Source organism: Ammospiza caudacuta, chromosome 18 (assembly GCF_027887145.1).
Source record: "Ammospiza caudacuta isolate bAmmCau1 chromosome 18, bAmmCau1.pri, whole genome shotgun sequence".
Taxonomy (NCBI): domain Eukaryota; kingdom Metazoa; phylum Chordata; class Aves; order Passeriformes; family Passerellidae; genus Ammospiza; species Ammospiza caudacuta.
In genome coordinates this window covers 6,093,933-6,117,968 of record NC_080610.1, presented here as the reverse complement: position 1 = coordinate 6,117,968, position 24,036 = coordinate 6,093,933, and the positions used below count along the sequence as shown (strand labels likewise).

The 24,036-nt window shown below is 61.0% G+C and overlaps 4 protein-coding genes across 8 annotated transcripts in view; 1 reads left to right on the top strand and 3 right to left on the bottom strand.

Annotated features, from left to right (window-relative positions):
- Nucleotides 1-406: 406 nt before the first annotated feature.
- On the bottom strand, nucleotides 407-4,776 carry SDSL (serine dehydratase like). Of its 3 annotated transcripts, XM_058816748.1 has the most exons (9): nucleotides 4,585-4,661; nucleotides 3,865-4,019; nucleotides 3,468-3,662; nucleotides 3,327-3,366; nucleotides 3,097-3,236; nucleotides 2,773-2,861; nucleotides 2,263-2,490; nucleotides 2,061-2,185; nucleotides 407-1,268 (listed from the first exon to the last, which is right to left on the bottom strand). In XM_058816748.1, the coding sequence occupies exons 2-9, from the start codon at nucleotides 3,922-3,924 to the stop codon at nucleotides 1,075-1,077; spliced, it is 1,071 nt and encodes a 356-aa protein (XP_058672731.1). In that variant the 5' UTR covers nucleotides 3,925-4,019; nucleotides 4,585-4,661; the 3' UTR covers nucleotides 407-1,074. The 3 variants fall into 3 exon arrangements, with proteins under 3 accessions (XP_058672731.1, XP_058672732.1, XP_058672730.1); XM_058816749.1 differs by lacking the exon at nucleotides 3,865-4,019 and having other exon boundaries at nucleotides 4,585-4,776; XM_058816747.1 differs by lacking the exon at nucleotides 4,585-4,661 and having other exon boundaries at nucleotides 3,865-4,028.
- Nucleotides 4,777-6,223: 1,447 nt separating this feature from the next.
- Nucleotides 6,224-10,549, bottom strand: PLBD2 (phospholipase B domain containing 2). The gene is made up of 12 exons (XM_058816785.1): nucleotides 10,299-10,549; nucleotides 10,080-10,173; nucleotides 9,841-9,999; nucleotides 9,335-9,435; nucleotides 8,732-8,946; nucleotides 8,569-8,663; nucleotides 8,338-8,498; nucleotides 7,699-7,794; nucleotides 7,343-7,414; nucleotides 7,091-7,243; nucleotides 6,825-6,987; nucleotides 6,224-6,677 (listed from the first exon to the last, which is right to left on the bottom strand). Exons 1-12 carry the CDS (start codon nucleotides 10,547-10,549, stop codon nucleotides 6,510-6,512), a joined length of 1,728 nt encoding a protein of 575 aa, XP_058672768.1. The 3' UTR covers nucleotides 6,224-6,509.
- A 1,126-nt stretch (nucleotides 10,550-11,675) lies between these two features.
- Nucleotides 11,676-17,176, top strand: SLC8B1 (solute carrier family 8 member B1). Of its 2 annotated transcripts, XM_058816726.1 has the most exons (15): nucleotides 11,676-12,272; nucleotides 12,696-12,848; nucleotides 12,946-12,998; nucleotides 13,095-13,153; nucleotides 13,374-13,478; nucleotides 13,571-13,738; nucleotides 13,815-13,922; nucleotides 14,005-14,061; nucleotides 14,214-14,344; nucleotides 14,490-14,631; nucleotides 14,968-15,089; nucleotides 15,255-15,408; nucleotides 15,493-15,573; nucleotides 16,052-16,116; nucleotides 16,199-17,176. In XM_058816726.1, the coding sequence occupies exons 1-15, from the start codon at nucleotides 12,135-12,137 to the stop codon at nucleotides 16,394-16,396; spliced, it is 1,734 nt and encodes a 577-aa protein (XP_058672709.1). In that variant the 5' UTR covers nucleotides 11,676-12,134; the 3' UTR covers nucleotides 16,397-17,176. The 2 variants fall into 2 exon arrangements, with proteins under 2 accessions (XP_058672709.1, XP_058672708.1); XM_058816725.1 differs by having other exon boundaries at nucleotides 15,255-15,573.
- Nucleotides 17,177-18,083: 907 nt separating this feature from the next.
- The window catches only part of TPCN1 (two pore segment channel 1), a 41,751-nt gene continuing 35,798 nt past the window's right edge, over nucleotides 18,084-24,036 (bottom strand). For both annotated transcript variants that reach the window (XM_058816503.1, XM_058816504.1), the window contains 4 exons: nucleotides 23,837-23,990; nucleotides 22,412-22,548; nucleotides 21,659-21,739; nucleotides 18,084-20,685 (listed from right to left, as the gene is read on the bottom strand). In XM_058816503.1, the coding sequence (XP_058672486.1) occupies nucleotides 20,563-20,685; nucleotides 21,659-21,739; nucleotides 22,412-22,548; nucleotides 23,837-23,990 (495 nt within the window). In that variant the 3' untranslated portion in view covers nucleotides 18,084-20,562. The remainder of the gene's footprint in view (nucleotides 20,686-21,658; nucleotides 21,740-22,411; nucleotides 22,549-23,836; nucleotides 23,991-24,036) is intronic.

Here is a 24,036-nt window from a genome sequence, read left to right as displayed (position 1 = left end):
CAGGTTTTGGACCCGGGATAAAAAATAGCCCGAGTAGGTTGGGCTGACTCCCTATAATTAATAGTGTGCCTCGTAATAGGATTCTCCAGCCTTCGGTGCTCCCTGGAAACACCTTTTTACATAAGGTATTGCTCACGACGGAGTGGCAGAGCTGTGATTTATGGGGGTTTGGCCTCCACCGAGCACCTGGGAAGGTGCAGGGCAAGGGGCTGAGGCAGGGAGGGGTTTCAGGTCAGGATGTGTGGGGGGATGTGGGTGAGCTGCTCCTGGGGCTGGCACCCTTCTGCTGCAAAGGGAGGGGGATGAGAGGGGTTGGGGGCAGAAAAATGCTTCTCTCCCTGCCCGAAGCACAGGGCACAGGCTTAGCAGGGGAACCGCACCAGCAAATCGGCAAAATCACCCGGAATGGGAGGAAGGAAAGGGGAGAAAAGGTGGGAGGACACGAAAAGAACCCCAGGAGGCGCCACAGCAAAGGGCTAAAGGCAAACACAACGCTACAGAGAGAATCCCTTTCTCTCTTTCCTGGGGGAAAGGGAGAGCGGGAAAAAGAGTGCGATGGGGGAAAAAGGGGATCTTAGGGGCTCTAGGATGGGGTACATCCCCTCCGCATGTCAGAGCACCTCGGAGCCCGCGGGTGTTGAACCCGGCCGGGGATTCCCGCGGATAAACCACCCTAACAGGAGCGCTGTTCTCGTCTGGCCACGGCCAACGTGGCAGGAACGGGAGAGGATTGTAATAATTAATAATCATTACAATAATAATGCATAAAGACAGTAGCACAGTAATTAGTCAGAGAGGGAGCGTTTGCTAATTGAGGAGGGGAGCTGCAGCCTGGGGAGGGAGGAGAGAGGGACACAGGGGAATACCTGGCACGTCCCAGGGGAAAAATGGGATGTGTGGGGGGCTCCAGTCCCCCCTCAGCACAGGCACCACCCCCGTGCCTCAGTTTCCCCCTCCCTGCATGGGCGCTGCGTGCTGTGAAAAGCTGCATGAGGAGCCCCGCGTTCCCAAGCTTTATTTCTGTTCTTTGGGAAGGAAAGCGAGCCGGGCGTGCCAGGCGGGCTCTGCCCGGCGTCAGTGCAGCCCCAGCTGGCTCTGCAGGGCCCGCAGCCGGCCCGTGTGGATGTTGCTGCCGCCGCACACCACGAGCAGCACGGGGCGCAGCGGGCTCGGCAGCCGCCCCTCGCTCTGCAGCCGCTGCAGCCGCCCCGAGTACAGCACGGCCAGGGGGGCTCCGCACGCCGGCTCCACCAGCGCCCGCTCCTCATCTGCGGGGACACAGCGGGGACGTGCGGCACACAGCGAGGGACAGCTCGCCCGGCACACGGCGGCCCCAGTGCCCGGCGGTGTCCCTGTCACCCTGACCCCAGGTCCGGCGGTGTCCCTGTCACCCTGAGCCTGGCAGTGACCCTGTCACCCCAACCCCAGTAGTGTCCCTGTCACCCTGACCTCAGCAGCCCAGCAGTGTCCCTGTCACCCCAACCCCAGCGCCCGGTGATGTCCCCGTCACCCTGACCCCAGCATCCCGCAGTGTCCCTGTCACCCTGACCCCAGTGTCCCCAGTGCCCGGCAGTGTCCCTGTCACCCTCACCCCAGTACCCCCCGAGCCTGGCAGCGTCCCTGTCACCCCAACCCCAGTGTCCCCAGAGCCTGGCAGCGTCCCTGTCACCCCAACCCCAGTGTCCCCAGAGCCTGGCAGCGTCCCTGTCACCCCAACCCCAGTGTCCCCAGAGCCTGGCAGCGTCCCTGTCACCCCAACCCCAGTGTCCCCAGAGCCTGGCAGCGTCCCTGTCACCCCAACCCCAGTGTCCCCAGAGCTTGGCAGTGTCCCTGTCACCCTGACCCCAGGCTCCGGCGCTGTCCTTGTCACTCCCGACCCCGGCGGTGTCCCTGTCACCCTCACCCCAGTGCCCAGAGGTGTCCTTGTCACCCTGACCCCGGCTGTATCCCTGTCACCCCGAATCCAGCACCCCCAGGCTCCGGCAGTGTCCCTGTCACCCTGACCCCAGCGGTGTCCCTTGTCACCCTGTCCCCGGCGCTGTCCCTGTCACCCGGCTCACCCAGGAACTGCTGCACAGCCCTCACGGCCTCCTCGTCCTGCACCACCTGCGAGATCACCTGGCACTCCCGGGCACATTCCAGCGCCCGCGCCGCCACCGTCTTGGCTCCCAGGCAGGTGGCCACGCTGGGACACAGGGACAATGCGGTCAGGGCGAGGACACCGGCGAGCCCTGCCAGCTCCCTGCACGCCCGGCTGCTCACCTGGTGATGTCGGGCAGGGTGACGAGCCGGCCGGCCTTGAGCGCCTCGTGGAAGCTGTGAGCGCCCAGCGTCTCGGCGGCGATGACGGGGACATCCTGCCAGCCCACCTGCTGCAGGCCGGCCACCACCCCGGCCAGCAGCCCCCCGCCACCCACCGCCACCACGATGGCGCCTGGCTTGTCCTCCAGAGAGTCCTTCAGCTCCCGGACCAGGCTGGCGTGACCCTCCCTGCAGGGGCAGGGACGGGAGGATGCAGCCCGGGGGCTCCCCTGGGTCCCGGGATGGGGACAGGGACAGGAGCTGGGGATGCAGCCCAGGGACTCCCCAGGGATGGGGACAGGGACAGGAGCTGGGGATGCAGCCTGGGGGCTCCCAGGGATGGGGAGGAGCTGGGGATGCAGCCCGGGGGCTCCCCTGGATCCCGGGGATGGGGACAGGGACAGAAGCTGGGGATGCAGCCCAGGGACTCCCCAGGGATGGGGACAGGAGCTGAGCCCTGGCAGCACTCACCACACCAAGGGGTGGTCGAAGGGGGGGATGATGACCCAGCCCTCTGTCTTAGCCAGCTCCTGGGCTCTGCTGTTGGCATCATCCCACACCTGGTGAGGGCAAGGGGGGCTCAGCTGGGCTCCACAGAGCCCTCAGAACCCCGGGTGGGTCCCTTGTCCCTGCAGGGCTGGGGGACACCAGAACGGGTGAGGGCTCCCAGGGTGACCCTGCTGTGCTGCAGGGGATGCAGGAAGGTGACATTTTGGGGTGGGGCTTGCACTAATGAGCAGCTGAGGTCAGGCTCAGCCCTCTCTGGACCCCCCCAGACCCCAGTTTTGGGGGTACCTTGCCGTAGACCTCGACGGTGGCGCCCAGCTCCTGCAGCTTGCGCACGGCGGTGGGGCCGCTGCTGCTGGGCACCACCACGGTGATGGGCATCGCCAGCTCCCGCGCTGCCAACGCCGCCGCCAGCCCCGCGTTCCCTCCTGCCCAAAGGGAGGGGGCTCAGCCGCGGCTCGGCCCCCCCGCACATCCCCACATCCCCCAGGAGCATCCCCAGCTCGGGGCGGCGTTACCTGAGGAGCAGACGAAGTGGCGGCAGCCCTTCCTGGCAGCCTGAAAGGAGGAGAGGAACAGGGGAGGGGGCGGCTGTGTGCCCGCACTGTGCCCCCCGCGAGGGCAGCAGCACCCCCCGCACACCCCGTGCCCACACTCACAGCCTGGCACAGGTGCCCGATGCCCCGGATCTTGAAGGATCCCGAGGGCTGGACGTTCTCCATCTTCATGAAGACCTTGGTGCCCGCGGCCTTGGAGAGGGACAGGCTCTCCAGGACGGGTGTAACGATGTGGAAGGGCTTCTGGGGCTTCTGGCCCTCGGCCGGCTGGGCTGCCATGGCCTGGCAGGGGACGTCCTGCCAGGGACAGGCGGTGGAGTCACCAGCTGCTCCGATAAGGACAGGGCTGTCCCCAGTGTCCCCTCCCATCTCTAGGATGCAGCAGCTCTCCCTGGAGGATCCCAGCACTGGCTGTGCCACCCCCTCCTGCACCCTGGCGGTGTCCCCAGCCCCGGTGTCCCCAGGTGCACAGCTTGGCCTGTCCCCAGGCTGGGGTTACCTGCTGTCCCGGGAGATGTCCCTGCTTGTCCTCACCCACACACAGAGGGACAGGTGACATCTGAGGGGCCGTGCCGGTGTCCCCAGGCCGCCGTGCTCAGTCAGCCAGGGGGCAGGGCTCGGACATTGCCCCGGCTGCTCGCTGTTTGCTCAGCCCTGGGCGCGTTTTACAGCCGGTGACCCGCGGGGACAAACACGTGTGGCCCTGCCAGCTCTCACATGCCCTGGGACGGGATGTGGGCTCCCAGGAGATGGGGGAAGAGGAGAGGCAGCTCACAAATAAGTTTGGGGGCCCTCAAGGGTTTGCACTGGGTATTATCTGGTCCACACAAAAACCATGTACCAGCAGATTTTAGGATTTTTGCCCTGGTGTAGCCAGGGCAGCCTGCACACCCCAAACCCCCAGCCAAAACAGCTCTCATTGCCTCCAAACAGCCATCACAGCCCTCTGCTCACCCTGCCAAGCCCCACCCCATGGCAGCTGTTCAATTCTCTCCCAGGTTCCCATCTCCAGCTGGGGGAGACCCCCGGGATGAGCCCCCCATCCAGCTGGCCATGTGGGCACCCCATGGGCAAAGATCCCTTGGGGAGGGGCTGTCCCGAGTGACCCAGGCAGGGCTGGCCCAGACCCAAGGCCCAGCAGCCCCCAGGCAGAGCAGGCAGAGCCCCCTCCCTCCCTCTGGGACCCCTCCTTGTCACCCAGCCCTGGTAAAAGTCCTACCTCTGCTCGGAGGGGCTGGTTCTGTGCACAGCAGGCAGGGAGGAGGAGGAGGAGGAGGGTGGGATCTGGAGGAAGGGCCAGCCTGGCCCGCAGCCCCGCAGCCGCAGGAGGCTCCTCTGTTGTTCTTGGCAAGCTGGAGCAGCCTGGAAGCAGAGGGCACAAGGAGTCGTGAGGGAGGGACACTGAACTGGCACCAACACAGGCCAAACTGGGAGCACTGGGAGCCCCACAGTGTGCCAGCTCTGCCCCAGTGCCAGGGACACTGCACTGGGACAAACACAGGCCAAACTGGGAGCACTGGGAGCCCCACACTGTGCCCAGCTCTGCACACAGCAGTGAAAACACAATATGGGATTTCAGTGCCCTGACCCAAACTGGGCTGCAAACTCCCCAGAGCAGCGGTGCTGGCAGGCAGAGAGCAGGGACAGAGCTCTGGGGCTGCCCTGCTCCTCACGGGGCTGAGCTTTGGGGCCAACAGAACATCCCTGGGCTCCTGAGAGCAGCACAGAGCACAGCCCTGCCCCTCTGCAGAGCCATGCTGCTTTTGGGACACAGGGGCCTGCAAAGGAGGGCAATGAGGGCGATTTCCTGAATGAGGGCATGGAGGGGACACAGCTCCAGCTCCTCTGGGGCCTTTGGAGTGACCCCCTCATCTCATGCAGGCACTCCCATGAGGGTGGGACAGCAGCAGGAGCCTGTCCCAGCTCACAGGGGTGAGGCTGGAGACCCCCTTGGGAGGACACCCCACATCCCAGCTCAGCCCCGGGTGCTCCAGGGTCCCTTTGAACCCCATACCCACCTCCCTGTGCCTGTCCCGCTCCCCTTGGCTCCATCCCTGCCATGAGGAGGGCATGCCAGGCTGTCACCTGCTCACTTCCCTTGGCCAGCGTCCCTGGCTGACACTGTGGCAGCAGCTGGGATAGTTTTTAACAAGTTTTTGTTTGTTTTTCCATGTTTAAGGAAACAAAAAAAGGGAATCAGCAACACTGTGGCATTTCCAGCACGGCCTGTTCCTCTTTGCAGCTCAAGAAGGAACCTCCCCATATGTCTGGGGAAACTGAGGCACAGGGAGCCCAAAAGCAGCCCCCCCACCACGGGGACACAGGCTTACCTGCAATCTGTCCCAGCACAGCAGGGCACAGACACACACCTTCCCCAGGGCACCCATGCCAGTTTTTGGGGTGCCAGCACCCCAACAGCCCAGAGCTGCTCCCTCCCACCCCCCTGCAGCCCCCAGGGCCCCCAGCCCCGGTGGGAACCCGGTGCCTTCAAAGCTCTGCCGAGGCACAGCTCATTAATCCCCCAGTAATGACCTCGTTATTCCTAACGAGCCAGAGCGGATCAAGGGAGCTGCCTAAGAGGATTTTGCAGCTTTTGGGGACGGGGCACACAGGTGCCAGAGGAGAGGAACACAAAAGGCAGGATGAGGATGGTCTGCCACTCCTGGGGGGTGAGAGTGGGGCTCCCCCATCCCACAGCAGAGACATCTGCACCCCAAAAGTCTCACTGGGCACAGGCCCTCCCACCAGCAGAGGAGATCACCCTGTTAATGGGGAGGGGGCAAGACCCCTGAGTGAGCCCAGCCCTAACAAAGCCACCAGAGAGCCTCAGCAGAGGGCAAAGCACAGCCACCAGCACAGAGCACTTTATTATTTACCACAGCCAAACCAGCTCACCGCCCTCCTGTCCACACTGGGGGTGAGCCCCAGCCTCCCAGAGGATGCCCCTTTTCCAGGGAGAGCCCCCCCCAAACCAGGCATCAGCACCCAGGGAAGAGCCTGGAGAGCCCCACAGCAGGGAGGGGACACGCTGGGCTTGTGCAGCACAGCCAGGACCCCCAGAGGCAGAAAGAACAGGGGGGGACCCTGTTACACAGAGCTGAGACCCCCCCATAGGACAGATGGACAGACAGGACCAGCGCCTGCTCAGTCCCAGTGGACCTTGACTGGGGGGAAGGTCCAGAGGTCGGGGTGGCCCATGTGGAGCAGGGAGCTGCACGGGGACGTGCTCCAGCGGAAGGGTGGCACGTCATCCCAGGCGGGGCCGCTGACCGCCACCAGCCCGAAGGAGGGCACCATGCCCGAGGAGGTGACCTGCAGAGGGGACACGGAGCAGGGCAGCGAGTCAGCACTGGGCACAGGCTGCACAGGAGGAGCAGGGCAGCGAGTCAGCACTGGGCACAGGCTGCACAGCCCCAGAGGAGCCCCTGTGGGGTGGGCAGGGCTGCCTGGCGGGCAGACCTTCATGTCGATGCCGCCGTGGCAGCGCTGGCGCAGGGCGGGGAAGGGGTAGGTGCCGTTGGCAGGGTTGAGGTCGGAGCGGGCAGAGATGGCGTTCTCGGCGTTCTGGGGCGGGTCACAGCCCCTGCACCGCGACAGGGGGTCCTGCAGGTAGTTGTTGGACCTGCAGAGGGAGGGGACAGAGCCCAGTGAAGCCCATGGACCACAGAAAATTCCTTGGGGAAAGTCCCTCAGGGAATTCCAGGTGTGGGGTGCCCAGCACACACCGCATCAGGCGGATCATGGAGTCCAGGTCATGGACCTGCGTCTGGTTCCTGCAGAAGATCTGGGCACGAGGGTTCTTGTCATAGGTGAACCAGTCACCATATTTCCTCACCAGCTCCAGGTTCCCACTGGTGTTGAAGATCTGCTCGAAGTACCTGGGGAGGGGGAACCCAACAAGCTGGCACCAAGGGGGTGTAAGGTGGGCACTGCTGCCCTTCTTTCCAGGGCAGGCCATGGGGAGGGATGGCACTCACGGCACGTTGTAGCTGGCCCAGTAGCCCTGCTGGTACAGCAGCTTTGTCTGGTCAGCCACCACCACTAGGCCCCTGTGCTGGGAGGAAGAGCACTGGTCAGAGCAGAAGGGGAAAAGTCACTGGGGATAGGGGGGGGCATGCTGGGCTGGGGGGAAGACACACTGGGGGTCCCCACCCCAGCCAGAGGTGCTGGGCACCCATCACCTCAGTACCAGCACCCCAGAGCATTTAGCCACAGACAGCCCTTTTGCCCTGTGACCACCCATTGGGCTGGGCAGGCATCACCCCCTGGTTTTCCCAAACCCACAGGGATGGAGAGGAGACAGCAGGGCTCAGGGAGGAATGGAGCCACTCACGGGATCTGCTCCAGCACTGTCAGCACGCCTGGCGGTGGGCTCGCTCTGCCCGGTGTGAAGGCATTGTAGTCCACCACCATCCACTGGTTGTTGTACCTGGCACGGAGAGCAAGGAATGCATCCCTCTGGCAGCCTGGGCACCCTCCATCCCATCCCACTGATGCCTTCAGTTTTAGCTTTTCTATGTTTCAGATTCTGTGCTGCTTTAGTGTGTAGTTCTGACCTTCATATCAGGGGATGGTGAACTCTCTTCATAGAGTAGGGAGACAAAACAATTCCTTCTCTATCTAGGGACCAAGGACAAATGATCCAAATCTCAGGCCCAAGAGCATAAACAATGGCAGAATGAAGACAGAAAAACAAGAAGGATGGCACTTCATAACCTAAAGCTGTCAGTGGACAATTAACTCCAAGATGATAATGGAGCAGAACTTAAAAAAGTGAGAGACCCCGTGAGCGGTCATGCATTTTGTGACCATTTTGGTTCATCCTGGGTGCAGCCCTGCTTGGGCTCTTGTGCTGCCCAACATGCATCCATTGAGGCTTTTAATAAATCCCCGCTTTATTCTTTACCCCTGCTGTAGATCAGCCTCCCCAAGGCCCCACCACCCCTCCAGGCCCCATTCCCAGCCCACTCACGTGCCGCTGTTGAAGCGCCGGAACAGCGCGGCCCACTCGGGCCCGCTGCGGGCCAGCCTGTTGGCCACGATGTTCCTCAGCCACTCCAGCACGCTGCCCCGGGGCTCCAGGTACTTCCACAGGGCCGGGTTGTTGTTGCCAATGGTGGTTTCCAGCGTGACCTGCAGGGCAGGGAGCGATGGGGAGGGCAGCAGGGCCGGGGGGAGGTGCAGGAGGAGCAGCCCCACTCACCAACCCGCTGCTGAGGATGTAGAAGTCATCCATGGAGAAGATGGTGCCGGGGTAGGAGGAGAACACCTGGATGCTCCCAGGGATCTGGGATTTGCCTGCAGGGGGGATGCAGAGTGTCAGAGGGGGGCTGTGAGGCGCAGTCCCCCCAGCCCAGCCCACGCACCGCCGGCCGAGGCGCGGAAGGGCAGCGTGTACTTCTTGACGACGCGCAGCATGGCCTGGTAGGAGCTCCAGGTGTCGTGGGCCACCAGCAGGTCCCGCTGGCCTGGCAGCAGCTTCACCAGGGCCGAGCAGGAGCCTGAGCCCAGCACACGCTGCGGGGAGGAGCGGTTCAGGGCAGACTCCAGGTCCTCCAGGTCACCCCCCAGCTGCAGCAGCCTGGGGGGAAGCAAGGCGTAAGACGTCAGGTGAGGGGTGCCCCAGGCCTGGAGCTGAGCTGGCTCAGAGCTCTCTGTCCGTCTGTCCATCTCCACCACACCCCAGGGCAGGCGCTTGTGCTGGCAGCACCCTGGTAGCATGAGCAGGGAGGAAAGGGGGAGCACTGAGGCAGGGGCTGTGGGGGGAACCCACCACCCAGCCCATGGCATGGGGAAGAGGATAACCTGCCTTAGCTCCGACTTTCCCCAGCAGCCTAAGACAAATCCCCAGAAAAGGTGGACCTGGAGTAGAACTGGCTGCTCCTGGACATGCAGGGACTGTCCCCACAGCACTCCAAACCCCGGGACAACCCTCCCCCACTCTCCCCCAGCTCTGAGAAGGAGCTTACAGGAAGCCAAAGGGTGACAGGGTGATCCTGCCCCTGGGGAAGTCCAGGCGCCCGTTGTAGCTGTCCTCCAGCCCCTTCAGCTGCAGCAGGGCCAGGCGCACCTGGGGACAGGGGACAGAGCTGGCACTGGCTCCTGTGAGGAGGCAGGCTGAGAGGTTTTGGGGGACAGGGTCCCTCATTGCCCCAGAGGACAGAGCACATCAGTTGGGTCTCAGTGCTGCTGCAGAGGCACAGGGGGGAAGTGTCACTGTCAGCAAGGTCATGACTCAGCACCCATAGCCGAGGGTGACAAAGCCACCTCCTGTGCACCCCAACTGCAGCATGCGAGGCTCTGGCGAGGAGAAAGTCACGAGTCACCTCTCCTCACCCCAGGAAGGAGCATGACCAGGTCCCTGTCATCCCACCTGGAGCTGGGCCAGGACAGCTCACTGCCCTGAGCTGTGCTCTGGGCTAAAGGCCCAGGAGGACCCAGGGGGGCTCCCCTGGTGGGGGCTCCCCATCCTCACCTGGTGCCAGTACTCGGTGTCCTGCCCTTTCTCCATCTGCTCCTCCATCCAGGCCAGGTTGGCCTCCAGGTAGCTGCGCAGCTTCTGGCAGTACTCGCTCTCGTACTTGAAGGGGCCGCAGTAGCCCACCATGGTGTTCATCCAGTGCATGTACATCAGCTGGGGACAGGGCAGGCTGTCACCGCCGGGGACAGCCCGGGAGCCACCAGGACACACATTCCTGGAGGGGTCCCCCTTACCTGCTCGGTGACAGCAGCCTCGGCGAGCCCGGCGGCGTAGGCCTGCAGGCTGTCATTGTACGAGGCGTTGGTGGCCACCTCCAGGAAGGCCCAGCTGTGGGGACACGGCCACGGGGGTCACGGGCACGGCTGGGACGGGGCACCCCACCCACCACGGCTCCCCTGAGGCGACCCCATCCTCGCTCAGCCCCGTCCCGTCCGGTCCGGCCCGGGTCATACCCGACGTGAGGGATGCGGTCATCGAGGCTGGCCCAGGCGACGGCGGCGGGGTGGCGGCCGGGGAGGACGCGCAGCCGCTCGGAGCCGGGCTCCAGCAGCACGGAGACATTGCGGGGCACCGGGGACGGGGCTGCGCCGGCCGGGACGGCGGAGAGCAGCGGGGAGAGGAGCGGGGAAAGCAGCGGGGACAGCAGCGGGGACAGCAGCGGGGACAGCAGCGAAGCCAAAAGCAGCGCCCGCGGGGCCGCCATGGCGGGGACACCGAGGGGCGGGGCTTCGTTGTGACCACGCCCCGCTGCGCACTGTGGCATTGGCAAGGCGGGGCTGGATTGGGGCGGAGCGTCAGCGTGGCCACGCCCTCATAGGGGTATCAACTGGATGGCCCGATTTGGGGGCGGGGCGTTGCTTTGGCCACGCCCCACAGCTCACCTCTGTATAAACATCTCACAGGGCGGGGCCTTGGGCGGAGCTTCTGGCGTGGCCACGCCCCCAGCCACTCCGAGGCCGTGGGGACCCCTGTGACTGTCCCAAAACGCCCCTGTCCCCCCATGCCACCCACGGCCTCACACTCATACCCACGGTCCCAGCCCCACACTCACACCCCCGCTCCCATCCCGCCTCTCCCAGCCCCACGCCCTCAGGAGATGCGCGCAGGTTCCTCTCCCCGCCTTCGGGGGACACACATGGACCCCTGGTGTGAGCTGTCCCCGTGCTCGGGGCAGGGGGAACACACGGGGCGCTGCTGCTTCCCTCGGGCCCCAGGGCCGCGGCGGCCCCGGCCTTGCGCAATTCCCTCCACCTCTCTGCGGGGGAAGGGCAGAACGCTGCTTGGGGGGAAACGGGCCAGGGTGGAAAATGGACCTTTGAATGGAAAATGGATTCTTTGAGTCCTGTGAGTTCTTAGAATCCCACGGGTTCTTTAAATTCCACGGGTTCTTTAAATCCCATGGATTCTTTGAATCCCATGAGGGTCTTGTGGCTCCGGCCGTGACGGCCAACCTGCGCCCCACGAACATGGCACACGGGGCACGGCTGAGGCTGGGGTGTCCTGGAGCTGGGGACACCGGTGCGGAGAGGAGCCCGGTCGCTCCGGGGGGTGTGTGACCGCCAGCCCTGTGTCTGTGCAGCCCGGTGCCGAGGCTGTCGCACACGGGACACATCCCGCGCTGAGCCCGCCCGTTCTCAGGGCTCACCGTGTGGGGCTGTGTGTGGATGGCTGCCCGGCCTCGGAGGGCCGGCCCGGAGCACAGCGCCGCGTGTGTCCCCTGTGGGAGCCGGCCGTGCGGGAGAGTGTCGCTGTCGCTTTAAGGGCGGAGGGTGGCGGCCCCTTTAAGGCGGGGGGGCCGGCGGGGATCAGCTGCCCGCGCTCGGAGCGGGGCCGAGCCGACACGGTGGGGCCGCGCCGCGGGTGGGGTTCCCCCGGTACCCCCATCCATCCATCCATCCCTGCATCCCCGCATCCCGCCCGGGATCCCCCACACCCCCGGGATCACCATCCCCACCCGCCCCGCTGCCTCTCTGTCCCCTCCCTGTCCCCTCCCTGTCCCCTCCCTGCCCTCGCGGGTGCCCCCGGTCGCTCTCCGCGGGTTGTTGGTGCCATTCCCCCGGGCTGAGCCTCCCCAGCGCAACCTGCCGGCGGGAGGCTCTGCTTTTTATCCTTTTAATTATTTTTAGCATTAATTATAATATCCAATTTTACTATTCATTTTTACCCCCTCCTGGCCCCGCCCGGGGAGCGCGGGATGGGGCTCGGGGGGCAGCCCCCGCTCGGTGTCCCCGGGGAGCGCTGCCCGTGGTAGGTGTCCCCGGGGCTGTCCCCGCCAGGGACAGGGCACCATGGGGCCGGGACCCGCGGGGCTGCCCGGGGCGCTCAGCCTGCCCGGGGCGCTGCCAGCCGGGCCCCCGCTGCTGCTGGACGCGGGGCACACGGTCCCTCCCGCCGGGGATGCTCTGAGCCACGCACGGAGCCTGGATGTAAGTCTGGGCATTTGGGGGGTGCACCGGGAGGGATTTGGGTGCTGCCGGGGTGGTGGGGTCCCGTCCCGTCCCTGCTGCCATGTCCTCACTATCGCAGCAGGGATCTCACCCGGATTTCCTCCGCTGCCGGTTTTCTCCTCCGAAAACCTCTCTGCTGCCCGGCCGGCGCCTTCCCATGGCCAGGCGTGGGTGTGGGCTGTGTGGGGACATGGATGGGGTGGGGACAAGGGTTTGCACGTCTGCTGGCCCTGGCACAGCCCTGCACCCACGCACGTGTAGCTCAGGTGGGGAAACTGAGGCAGGACTGACAGTGACCTGGCAGAGCGGCCCCATGGCAGCGCTTGGGGGGCAGTGTCCCCTCGGGGTGGGCAGTGTGCCCTCGGGGGGACCCGGCCGAGCACCCTCCGCTGTGCTCCGCAGTGCTGGGAGGTTCGGGAGCACAACAGCTCCGAGTGGTGCCACTTCATCAGGAGCAACCCCGACTGCCGGCTCGACGGGGGCTTCCTCGACTACCTCGATGGGGTTTTCTGTGTCTTCCCGCCCCGGCTGCTGCCCCTGGCTGTCACCCTCTATGTAAGGACGGGAAAGGGCAGTGCTGGGGATGCTGTGCTGGGGGGGTGTGTGGTGGGGACCCCACTGACCCCTCTGTGTGCCACTCCTGACCCCACAGGCTCTCTGGCTCCTGTACCTGTTCATCATCCTCGGTGTGACAGCAGAGAAGTTGTGAGTGGCCCTGCAGAGGAGGGGACCGTCCCCAGAGCGAGCAGGAGCCCCAAGTAGCCCCATCACCTCTCTGTGTCTCCTTTTCTGCCCTTCCAGCTTCTGCCCCAATTTATCAGCCATCTCCACCAACCTGAAGCTGTCCCACAACGTGGCAGTATCCTTGGCAAATCAGTCAGGAGGGATGTGGGGACAGGGCAGGGGAGGTGGCCGTGACAGGGTCACTTTGTGTCCCCTTGGTGCTGTGCCAGGGGAAGCCCATTGGGAGGTTACAGTGGGACGAGCGGTCATGTGCTGGCACTGGACAGAGGTGCACAGCACCCATGTCCCCACAGGGAGAAGGACACCAGGTCTTTTCCTTGACGTCCTCTCTCCATGGTGTCACCTTCCTGGCCTTTGGGAACGGGGCCCCTGATGTCTTCAGTGCTGTGGTGGCTTTCTCTGACCCCCGGACAGCAGGGTTGGCCATTGGGGCCATCTTTGGTAAGGGAGCCCCAGTGCCATCTCCTCACAGGGTGACATTTTGGGTTTGTGGGATGTTCCCCTGTCCCAGGAGAGCCCCCCTGTGTTGGCAGGTGCCGGTGTGTTTGTGACCACGGTGGTGGCCGGGGGCATCGCCCTGGTCAAGCCCTTCACGGCCGCCTCCAGGCCCTTCCTCAGGGACATCATCTTCTACATGGTGGCCGTCTTCCTCACCTTCGTGGTGCTCTACCTGGGCAGGATCAGGCTGGGAGAGGCTCTGGGTGAGTGCTGGGGGAGCTGGGCACGGTGGGAGCAGCCCGGGGGTGCCGTGACCCCCCCATGACTCCCCCATCTCAGGTTACCTGGGGCTCTACGTGTTCTACGTGCTCACCGTGGTGCTCTGCACCTGGATCCACCGGCGGCAGCGCGGGGACGGGCTGGCCTCTCCCGGAGCCTGGGAGCCAGGTAAGGGCTGCCCAGCTGGGATGGGACCCCCGGGGTGTTGGGGTGCTCTTCCAGTTCCCCTGCCCTCTCCTCTTCCCCACAGAGATGCCGACAGATGTGGAAGAGCCGGAGCCCTCGAGCACAAACAGCGGGGACTATGGTATGTTGTTCCTTGTGGGATCAGGGCTGGCTCTGCTCTGTCCTCGGGGGTCCCAGAGCCCCCCAGTGACTGAGCCCGTGGGGTGACAGCCCGTGGGGCAGGGGGAGCTCTTTGGGGACACACAGCCCGCTCAGCCCTGTGACATCTCACAGGGGAGGAGTACCGGCCCCTGCTGCCCTCCCGGGAGAGCTCCCTGCGCATCCTCGCCTCGGCCCTCAGCCCCCTGGACTACCGCAAGTGGAGGAGGAAGCCCTGGTACTGGCGGCTCTTCAAGGCCTTCAGGGTGAGTGGGGGGCAGGAGGAGCCCCCCAAGGGGCATCCCCATCCCTGCTGGCTCCTGGGGCTCTGTCCCCCCGGGGCTTTGGGACAGGGGCAGTGGGTTTGGGAGCACCTCGCAGGGTGTGCCAGGTGGGTCTCCCCTGTGCCAGGTGCCCGTGGAGCTGGTGCTGCTGCTCACCGTTCCTGTTGTGGACCCCGACAAGGATGACCTGAACTGGAAGAGACCCCTCAACTGCCTGCACATCCTCACCAGCCCCCTGCTCTGCGTCCTCACCCTGAAGTCAGGCGCCTGTAAGAGCCTGGGGCGGTCCCAGCTTGCAGAAGGGACAGGACTGAGAGGCCACCAAAGCCCTGGGGACTGCAGTAGCCCATCAGAGCTGGCTTCCCATTGTAGGGAGGAGGGATGGACAGGGGACAGCCAATCTGTGTTTGCAGCTGGATACACCCTCACAAGGCTGGGGGGCTTGAGGTCCTGGGGTGGAAATGGAGCAGGTCTGGCCTGGCCTGGGGAAACAGAGGCACGGAGGGGAGCAGCTCTGTGGGGGTGTAGGGCAGAGGTGGCTGTAGCTGGCAAGGCTTTATCTCCACCTCAAGCCTCTCTGTTCCTCCTCTACCCACCATGTGCAGATGGGCTCTACCAGATCCAGGGCATCTTCCCAGTCTGGGCACTGGTCACACTGGTTGCCTCTGCCCTGGCCCTCATCATCTTCATCACCACGAGCAACGAGGAGCCACCCAAGTACCACTGTGTAAGGTGTCCCCCAGCCCTGAGCACCCACCAGGGACCAGCACAGCCTGCTCCAGAATGGGGCAGAGCAGGAAGCTGGAGCTCTCTCCCAGTTTCCAATGCCCCAGGAGGTGTGCAGGGTCCTGTGGGATGCACACAGGGACCAGCTTGCTCCTCTTCCCATCAGGTGTTTGCCTTCCTTGGGTTTTTGGCCAGTGCCATGTGGATCAACGCCGCAGCCACGGAGCTGGTGAACATCCTGCGCACCCTGGGCATCATCTTCCAGCTCAGCAACACCGTGCTGGGCCTCACACTGCTGGCCTGGGGCAACAGCATCGGGGGTGAGGGCTCTGCAGCTGCCAGTGCCCCCTGGCACACGCTGGGGTGCCCCTGCCATGCCCCAGGTCTCCTTTGTCCCTCCACAGACACCTTCTCCGACCTGACCATGGCCCGGCAGGGCTATCCCCGCATGGCCTTCTCCGCCTGCTTCGGGGGCATCATCTTCAGTATCCTGTGTGTGCCAGGGACAGGGTGCTGCCACGTGGGGCAGGAGCTGCCCCAGTTTCCCTGCCTACAGCCCAGGAGAGCCCCTTGTGCTGTGGGATCCCTGCAAAGGAGCTGGGATCCATCCCAGAGTCCCTCCAACGCTGGTAAAGCCCGCGGCGTTCCCACAGTGCAAGGGGACAGTGAGGGGTTTGGGAGGGGCAGGGATACAGCCAGCAGCAACCCCCTGTGGGTACAGGACCCACATCTCCCCCAGCCTGGCAGGAGTTTGGGCTGGAGCATGGCAGATTTGGGATTTTACAAAGGGAAAGAGTGAAGAGGGCTGTGCATTGCTCAGGTGGGTTTTGGGTGAAGCCTCTCCTCGAGTGCTCAGGGTGGCATTCAGCACAGAGACAGAACGCTTCAGCCATGCAGGAAGGAGGAGGATGGGAGGCAGAGGGATGGGCTCAGTGCTGTGTGTCCATCCTGAACGTGCTGCAGACATCCTGGTTGGCGTGGGGCTGGGCTGCCTGCTGCAGATGACCAGCAGCCAGCCGCTGGTGAAGGTAAGGCCGTGGTGACACGGTGACACGGGCCAGGCTGGCAGCAGGAGCCGTTGTCACCACAATCACGCTGCTGTCCCCACAGCTGGAGCCCGACAGCCCCCTGGTGTGGGTGCTGGCCGGGGCGCTGGGGCTGAGCCTGGTGTTCTCCTTGGTGACGGTGCCGGCGCAGTGCTTCCAGCTGGGACAGCCCTATGGCGTCTGCCTCATCGCCTCCTACCTGCTGTTCCTGTGCGTGGCCCTGCTCACCGAGTTCAGGGTCATCCATTTCTCCACCCCCTGAGCAGCTCCAGCCCCGGAGCTCGCTCTGCCTCCCACTGCAGCGGGGCCTGGCCGTGCCCTCCCTGTCCCTGCCAGGGGACAAGGGCACCTCCGCCTCACCGTGCTGCTGGAGCTGCCAGCCAGCCCTGGGGCCCTGCTGTGCTCTGGGGAAGGAGCTCTCAGTGCCCACATCCTCTCCTTTCATCTGTAATTTAGGGAACTCTGGGCAGGAGCAGCATCAAAACCTCAGCTGTGTCAGGGGGCAGAGCAGGAGCAGGGCATGGGGAAGCTCCAGCTGGGGGGCACAGAACGGGAGGTTCTGCTCCTGAGCTCACCTTCCCCTCCTCAGGTCCCTGCCAGGCTCTGGGACAGAGTTGGGACAGCTGACACTTGGTTCTGCCTCCTCAGCTCCATGCCACGCTCTGGGACAGAGCTGGGGCAGCACAGGGTGGCACTGCCAGAGCCCAGGCACACCTCTGTCCTCAGGAAGGACTGTCCCTGTTGGCACCATGGGCTGGAGCAGCAGACAGGGCACAGCCAGACAGGTTAAGGGGACACTGCTCCAGGGATGCACTGGGTTTAGTGCAAGCAAAGCCTGAGGGAAACACAAACACCAAACCAAGGGAGGTTGGTTTTTCCCCTGCTTTTTTTAGTAATGTTTTTCAACCTGAGTTTCAGATCCTACTTTTCTCCTCCTCCTGGGGTGGGCAGAGCTGTAGGAAAGGACTTGGAGGTTTCCACAAACAGTGTTGACCTCTGGCAGGACTAGATTTAGGCACTGTAAAAAACTGCAATAAAAAAAACAAACACCAACACAAGCCCAACCTTGACTTTTGCCTGCTGCAAGGGCCATTGCTCCTGCTCTGTGCTGGTCTGACTCAGGCCTTACTCAGCACAGAGCCTTTGGGGTGAGGAGCCTGGGACACCCAGAGAGGTTTTTCCCAAGGGACTGGGGAAGTGGTTTCCAGTAGCTGATGTCCCAAGAGCAGTCACGTGCTGTGACACTGGGAACGGGGTCAGCACGGCTCAGCGCTGGGGACAGGGACTCCTGCAGGGCCCACAGTACCAGGAGAACGGGGGGTGGGCTGGGGGTGCTGCTCCCAGCTGGAGAGGACACAGGAACAGGCTGGAACAGAGGGACCCCACATCCCTGCCCCACAGAGAGGGGGTGTTGAGCAAACACCACAACTGGTTCCTCCTCCTTTCCTCCTGGGCCTTAAAAGCATTTCTCCTTTTTCTAACAGACACCAGCAGCTTTCACAAAAAATAACCCTCCCTGTGCCCACAGCCCTTGGCTCTGCCCCGACCTTGCTCTGGCAGCTGCTGGAACGATCCGGGACACAACGCCCACTTCCTGCCACAAAAGCAACCCAAACCCTGGCACACATCCCAGACAGAGGTGCAGGGTCAAACACCCCTGCTGGCCTCAGCACTGCACCTTAAAAAACCCAACTTTGAAAGAGTTATCTTGATGTTTAGGGGAAAAGCTGGCAGGGGGAAGGCAGAAGGGAAGGCAGGCTCTGTAATGTCCTGGAACAGGAATGTGGAGCAGCTCAGTGAGGCATGCACACAAAATATTCCCAACACAAGCACTTGCCACCAGAGAGGGCAGGCAGGCTCCTCTTCAAACACTGGAAATGCTCCAGCATGGCCAACCCCACCTCTGGAATAACAGGGCAAGGAGGAAAGGAAGCCTTTACGAAGCCGAGGATGCTCTTTATTAGTGCGCCTGAAAAAAATCTAGAGAACATCTGACAGACACGTCCATAAAATCAGTTTTTTTATAAACAAAACGCCAGCATACAAAATCCTGCAGTGCTTCCTCCCGTGCTCCCTACAAAATGATTGTCTCCATTGTCAGTCTGTGTGTGGGGGGAGGGAGAGGAGGATAAATAGAAGGGGATGCCCCGTACTCGAACTTTGTTTCCTTCCAAAGTCAAATGGAAGAAGCAAACTGCTGCTGCCCTCCTTGGTTATACAAAAATAATGAACACAGGGGGTATGTGGGGGAGGATCAACACCTTGGAGGCAGCACCCTGACCCCCAGCCCTCCAGGGAGCCCTTTATTGCATGATCAGCCCTCAGTGCCTTCCTCAGCACAGCTTAAAGCCACAGCTCCTTTCACACACAGAAAACAACCCCCAAACTAAAAAAAAAAAAAAAGTCACCGATAGCCCTGCCAGGAGAAATCAGCTGTAGGGGAATGTGGAGATTAACCACAGCCACATTTTTTTCCCCACTAACCTTCATAATGCTCATTCACCCTGGCCACAAGTTAAAGCACAATAAACACCATCTCCTGCAGCCCCAGGACTAATCTGGATAAACCTCCCGGGCTGCCACTCCACGCAGAGCAACTGCAAGAGCAACAACTGCTCTTCTCCTTCATTTGTGGTTGAATTTATGGTTTGGAAAACAGCCCTTTAAGGTCCTTCATGGGTCAGCTCAGAAGCAGTTTCATACCTGCAAGTATCCAGAAAGAAAACAAAGAGTTGCCGTGAGGCACCCGGGGAGTTTGGCAAGGGTTGGGAGCAGCCACTGGTGCGTGTGTGCTGCTCTGCCACTCCTTCCAAGTGCTCCCACTGTGCCATGGAGGGAGAGATTTCCAGAAGCAGCTCTGTCTTGCCTCCCTCTGAAAGTCTCACCCACCCAGAAATGCTCCTGAGCTGCCCAGGTGGGATCAGCCCTCTCCTGCTGTCCTCGTGCCACGAGGTGAGGCCACCAAGGACCGGCATGTGGGACAAGGGGATGGGCACACACATCTCCCACGGCCTGGGGCACTGGGAGAAGGGGGATGCCTCCTCAGGAAGCTCCACTCTTAATCTGAACCTGAGGAAAGATCAAACAGCAAGAGGTGAGGGAACATCCCAGCTGCCAGGGAGTGTCAGCCCTCAGAACTTCCAGTGCCGACAGGGAGAAGAGGGACTTGGAGAGACAGGTTCAAAGGTGACACAACTGCCACCATCCCACAAACGTGGCAGAGCTGAGAAGGGATCCCTTCTCCCCCCTCCTCCTCATCCCTCAGCTCTCAGGTGCAGAAAAGCAGACAGGTGAGAAGAATTCTTGACTTTCATGTTCCTCCTGCATCCAAAACCCAGGGGAACAGTTGAGTTCTTCAGTGGATCTTCCCAACACCTGACTGAGCTGAACTTCTCCAGCCTGAGAAACATTCCTGCAAGGGAGGAGCCCCACTCTGGGCTGGGAGTTGCTCAGCTGGAATGAGGACTGACCAGCAGGAGTGTGTGATGCCCAGGAGCTCTGCTTAACCCACAGCTGGGCAGAAAAAAGCCAGACTTGGAGCTGCAAACCCCTCCACTCTCCTTCCCAGCCATTTATCCCAGCTAAGGACCTGACAGAGAGGTTTCACAGGGCAGGTGGCCAAGTGGCAGAGCCCCACAGCCATGTCACCCTCAGAATCCCCCTCCCTGAGCAGAGAAGGAGCTCTGGGCTTTGCAGAGGTGACCCCAAGGCCAGGCAGTGCCAGGGGCAGGGCTGACCAGCAGTGATGCAGAGACAGAGTTCCCAAAGCCCTGTCCCACCTATGGCCATAGCATGATGAGGTGCTGGCCCTCAGTTCTGCCTCAGAACTACTTGGGGACAGCAAAATTCAGCAATCAGAGCTGGAGCTACTACAGAGCTGGAGCTACTGCTGGAGTGCATCTAGGAGTGCCAAAAGGGAGGGGGAGGGCAGGCTGCCCTTCCAAAAGTGCTGAGATTTCACACCACCTCCCTTTTCTTTGCATAAGGAAGGTGGAGCAGAAACAAAAACTCACTCCCTGATCTTTTGTCCCTAGGTTAATGGTACCCTTTGAGCAACAGGGATCTTCCAAAAGGGCCCAAGTTTTACTGTTAAGCAGGTGACTTCAGCGAATTCCCTGCTGTTAATGGATTACACATCCCTTTCCCCAAGGTCTGTTAGCGCTAAGACAAGCAGCAGCAGCATCTGGAGCCTGGGAAGGGGCTCAGAGGGACAAGGGCTCTGTTCTGCCCAGATGTGCATCACATCTGTGCGCAGCAGCCTTCCCCTGAGCCCCCTGGGCCTCTGGCTTCTCAGCAACCACTGCTGGGGGCAAGGTTTGATCCCTACACTGGTACACTGACAGATCTATATACACCCTCCCAAAGTCCAGGCAGGCTGGGCAGGAACACTCTAGGTTATTGCATAGAAGGTGGCTGTGTTAGCTGGGCCTAAATGACAGTCTGGGAGCGCTGCCGGAGGCTCAGGGGCTTCAGGGAGCTGCTGGCAGCAGGTGCAGCCTCTTGCACTGGGGGCTGGCATTCCTCCTTCCTGGAGTGCTCCTCATACCATTCCTGCAGCAGGGGAGGAAACAGGCAGGGATTAGGATCACCCCAAAAGGGCAGAGCCTGCTGTCACTGCGATTTTTCCAGGCACAGAGGGCTCTTCCCAAAGCCCTGGGTGCAGCCTAACAACCCAGCTAACTGCAGCATGCCTGTGGTGCAGGCACTGAGGCCAAGGGAACTTCCCACCCTCAGGATGTCCCTCCTGAGCATCCAGGCCTTGAGGATGGCTGTCCCCATGATGTCTGGGACTGGCAGAGCAGCATCCAGGCTGTGCCAATCCCTCAGGCACAGACCAAGCAGAACACACAGGGAGCTTCTCTGCAGGTGACCCAGCCCCATGGTAAATAAAGTGCATTTTCCTTAGGGGGACTCAAGACTCAGCCCCAGTCTGTCTGCTCTGGGGACAAAGGACAGATTCAAATGGTTATAAGATTAATTTTTTCAGCACTAATCATTAGCCTATGACCTTCAACTGCCTTTGGCAGTGACCAAACCCATGGCAGAAAGCTCCTGACCATGGGTGGCACTGGCAGGAAGGTGCTGCTAAAACTCCAGGGAATCTGCTGATTTACCTGTCTCCCATGCTGCTCAGCCTGCAAACCAGGCAGGCCAGCCTGGGACAAGCCAGCCTTGCTTTCTGTGTCAGACAGACACACCTAAGCTCACACACAACCACATTCCAGAGGTTTAAGAGCTCTGTGCTCAGCAGCCAAGCCCTGGGCAGCACCAAAGTGTGCTCACAGCCCCAGCAGAGACCTGGGGAGCCCAGGGCAGCTCAGCACAGCAGGAGTGCCTGTGCACACCCCCAGGGTGGTCACTGTCACACCTGCAGCCACTGAGGAGCTCTGATGTGCCCTGTGGGGCAACAAACCCTGGGCTCAGAGAAAGCAGTGCCCAGTGCTTGAAAGGACAGGATGGGCTGTTATCCCAGAGAATGCTCTCACCACGGACCTGCTGGCAGCTCCAGCTCAGCCCCACATACCTGGATCTCCTCCTCATACATCTTCATACTCAGGTCACTCTTGGTCCTGGACCTGCGTCCCAGGAACACTGTGGACATTTGCTGGAGAGTTGGGGAAGGAGGAGGAAACACCAAGACAGACATTCATCAGTCACTGAGCAGCTGGAACTTCAAGCATCACCCACTGATGAGCTCAGGCCATCCCAGGCTCTTTCTGCTGTCACCTGAGAGGCTGCAGCCCCTGTGCCATGATGACACAGGGGTACCATGGTCATTGCTAAAACAAACACTCAGCTCTGCCCAGCTGCATGAGACAACAGTTCTGACACAAGAGCTCATCTTCCCAGTATAGAATGTTTTAGAATGGAAACATAAGCAGTGCAATGGAGAAAGGAAGGGTCAGGAATTAATGCCATCATGCTGCCGCATGGACTGTCCCAGCCCCAGTGCTCTTTGATGGCACAGAGAGACAAGCAGGAGAATTATGAGAGAGTGGCTTCCTTAGAGGAAATATAAATATGCTTTCTCTCCAGTCAGCAGGGGCCAGGACAGCTCTTAGGGAAGTTTTGAGGCAGCAGGGACCAGACTTTGTCAGGGCTATTCAAGGAGCAGCTGCTGCTTTTCCAGAGCAGCAAAATTCTGAGATGCTGCAGTTCCTCCAGCAGCTCAGCCCTCACACTACACAGGCAGGTGGATCTTCTCTCTCCACACAGACACAGTGGCCCTGGCACATCTCCCTCCCTGAAGGTGAGAATTCTCAGTGTTTCCTCTTACCCCATATTTGTCCATCTGCAACACAATCTTCTGCAGCTGAGCTGTTTCAGTAGCAGCTGAAGTCCTCTTGTACAGCTCAATTATGCCAATCACCTCCTCCTTGGAGATCTCCTTCTCCAGAACAATGCCATTGTCTTCTGGAGAGGCAAGAAACAGAAAGAGGGGGAAAAAAAAGTCACCAAGATGAGCATTGCTTCAGCAGCTGCTATGATAACCTGGAAGGCAAAGCTAAAGCACACAGGGCCAAGCCAGAGCTCAGGTGCAGCCTGTTCCTGCTTCTGTGACTGGAACATGGATACGTTCAACCCAAACAAGGCAGGGAGAAAGTTAACTAGTGAGAAGGGCCAGCAAACCTTCTGACTCAAACTATTCTCATCAGGCTCCTTGGTATCTTAAAAGAAAATAAATCTTGTAGCTTTTTTGCTGGCCTGTAAGTTAAGAAATCAAATATCACTTAAGAGTTTCTGCCTTTTGACCTTCACCTGCCTAAGAGAGCTTGGGAGCCCAGGGCTAACCAATGTCCTTCACTGCTCCCTTCAAACTGGGTGCAGGAAGGATCACACATGTTTCCCTAATTAACAGCTTCTGGGACACACAAATTTGATCTTCTGGCGCCTAAAAACCCAGGGGGGTGGAGCTTTCACCTGAAGCAACAGCAGGAAAAGGGCTGTGAGCCATGAGTGTGGCTTTGGCACCTGAATTAGCAGGTCAGGAAGGGGCCTGCAGTTCCAGACCCCCCACTCAGGAGGAAAAGGACAATGAGTAAGTGATGAGGGGGATGCAGAGCCCAGTTCCTACAGGGAAAGGCATGTCCAAAACCAGCACAGAGTCAGCAGCCTGAGCACAACCAGAAAATTTGGGAAGAACTGGACAAGCAGTGTCTGTTGTCCTCCAGGTCGTGGCAAAAAGTGCTGGCAAATCACCTTGGAGACACATCCTGCCACCAGTGAGGGCATTAGTGAGGAAGGGAAATTGGTTTAAAAAAATTATCAATCTTCCCTTCCTGCAAGGTCCCTCATTGAGCTTTGCTACACCACTGCTGCAATGTTTCCTAGAAACCTTGCATGAAACGTACACAGACTTTCTATTTCAAAGAATTTGGCTGAAATGGCTAGAGTGGTTGAAGTTTGTATGTGTGTGTGCACAGATATATATAAAAGCCACATAAATACACCCACCCATGCTTTTTGGGGAATTCTGGGGGAGAGATGAGGGGCAGAGCAGAAAGACCAGACAGAAATATCACACAAAGAACAAGCTCGAGCAAAAGAACAACGAGCAACAGAATTAGCTCAGGATGTCAGGTTAAAAAAAAATAATAAAAGATCTGTTTTTTCCTGGCCAATTCCATTTACTCCTAGAGACATGAAGTAGGAAGGGGAGAGAAGACACAAGGCTGCAGGTGAGCCAGGCCTCAGCTCTGACCTTCTGAATCCTGGTTCTTGCGAGTGTAGTTCATGCGGAACACAAAGGCGTCCAGGATGAAAGCCACGATGATTGTCATCACCACCATGGTCACAATGTAGAAGATCATGAAGTACAGACGGCTCCAGTGAGTGGTTTGGGACGTCACCCCTTCCTAAAGAGGAGAGGGAAGAAGTGAGCAGTGCACAAAGGAGGGAGAA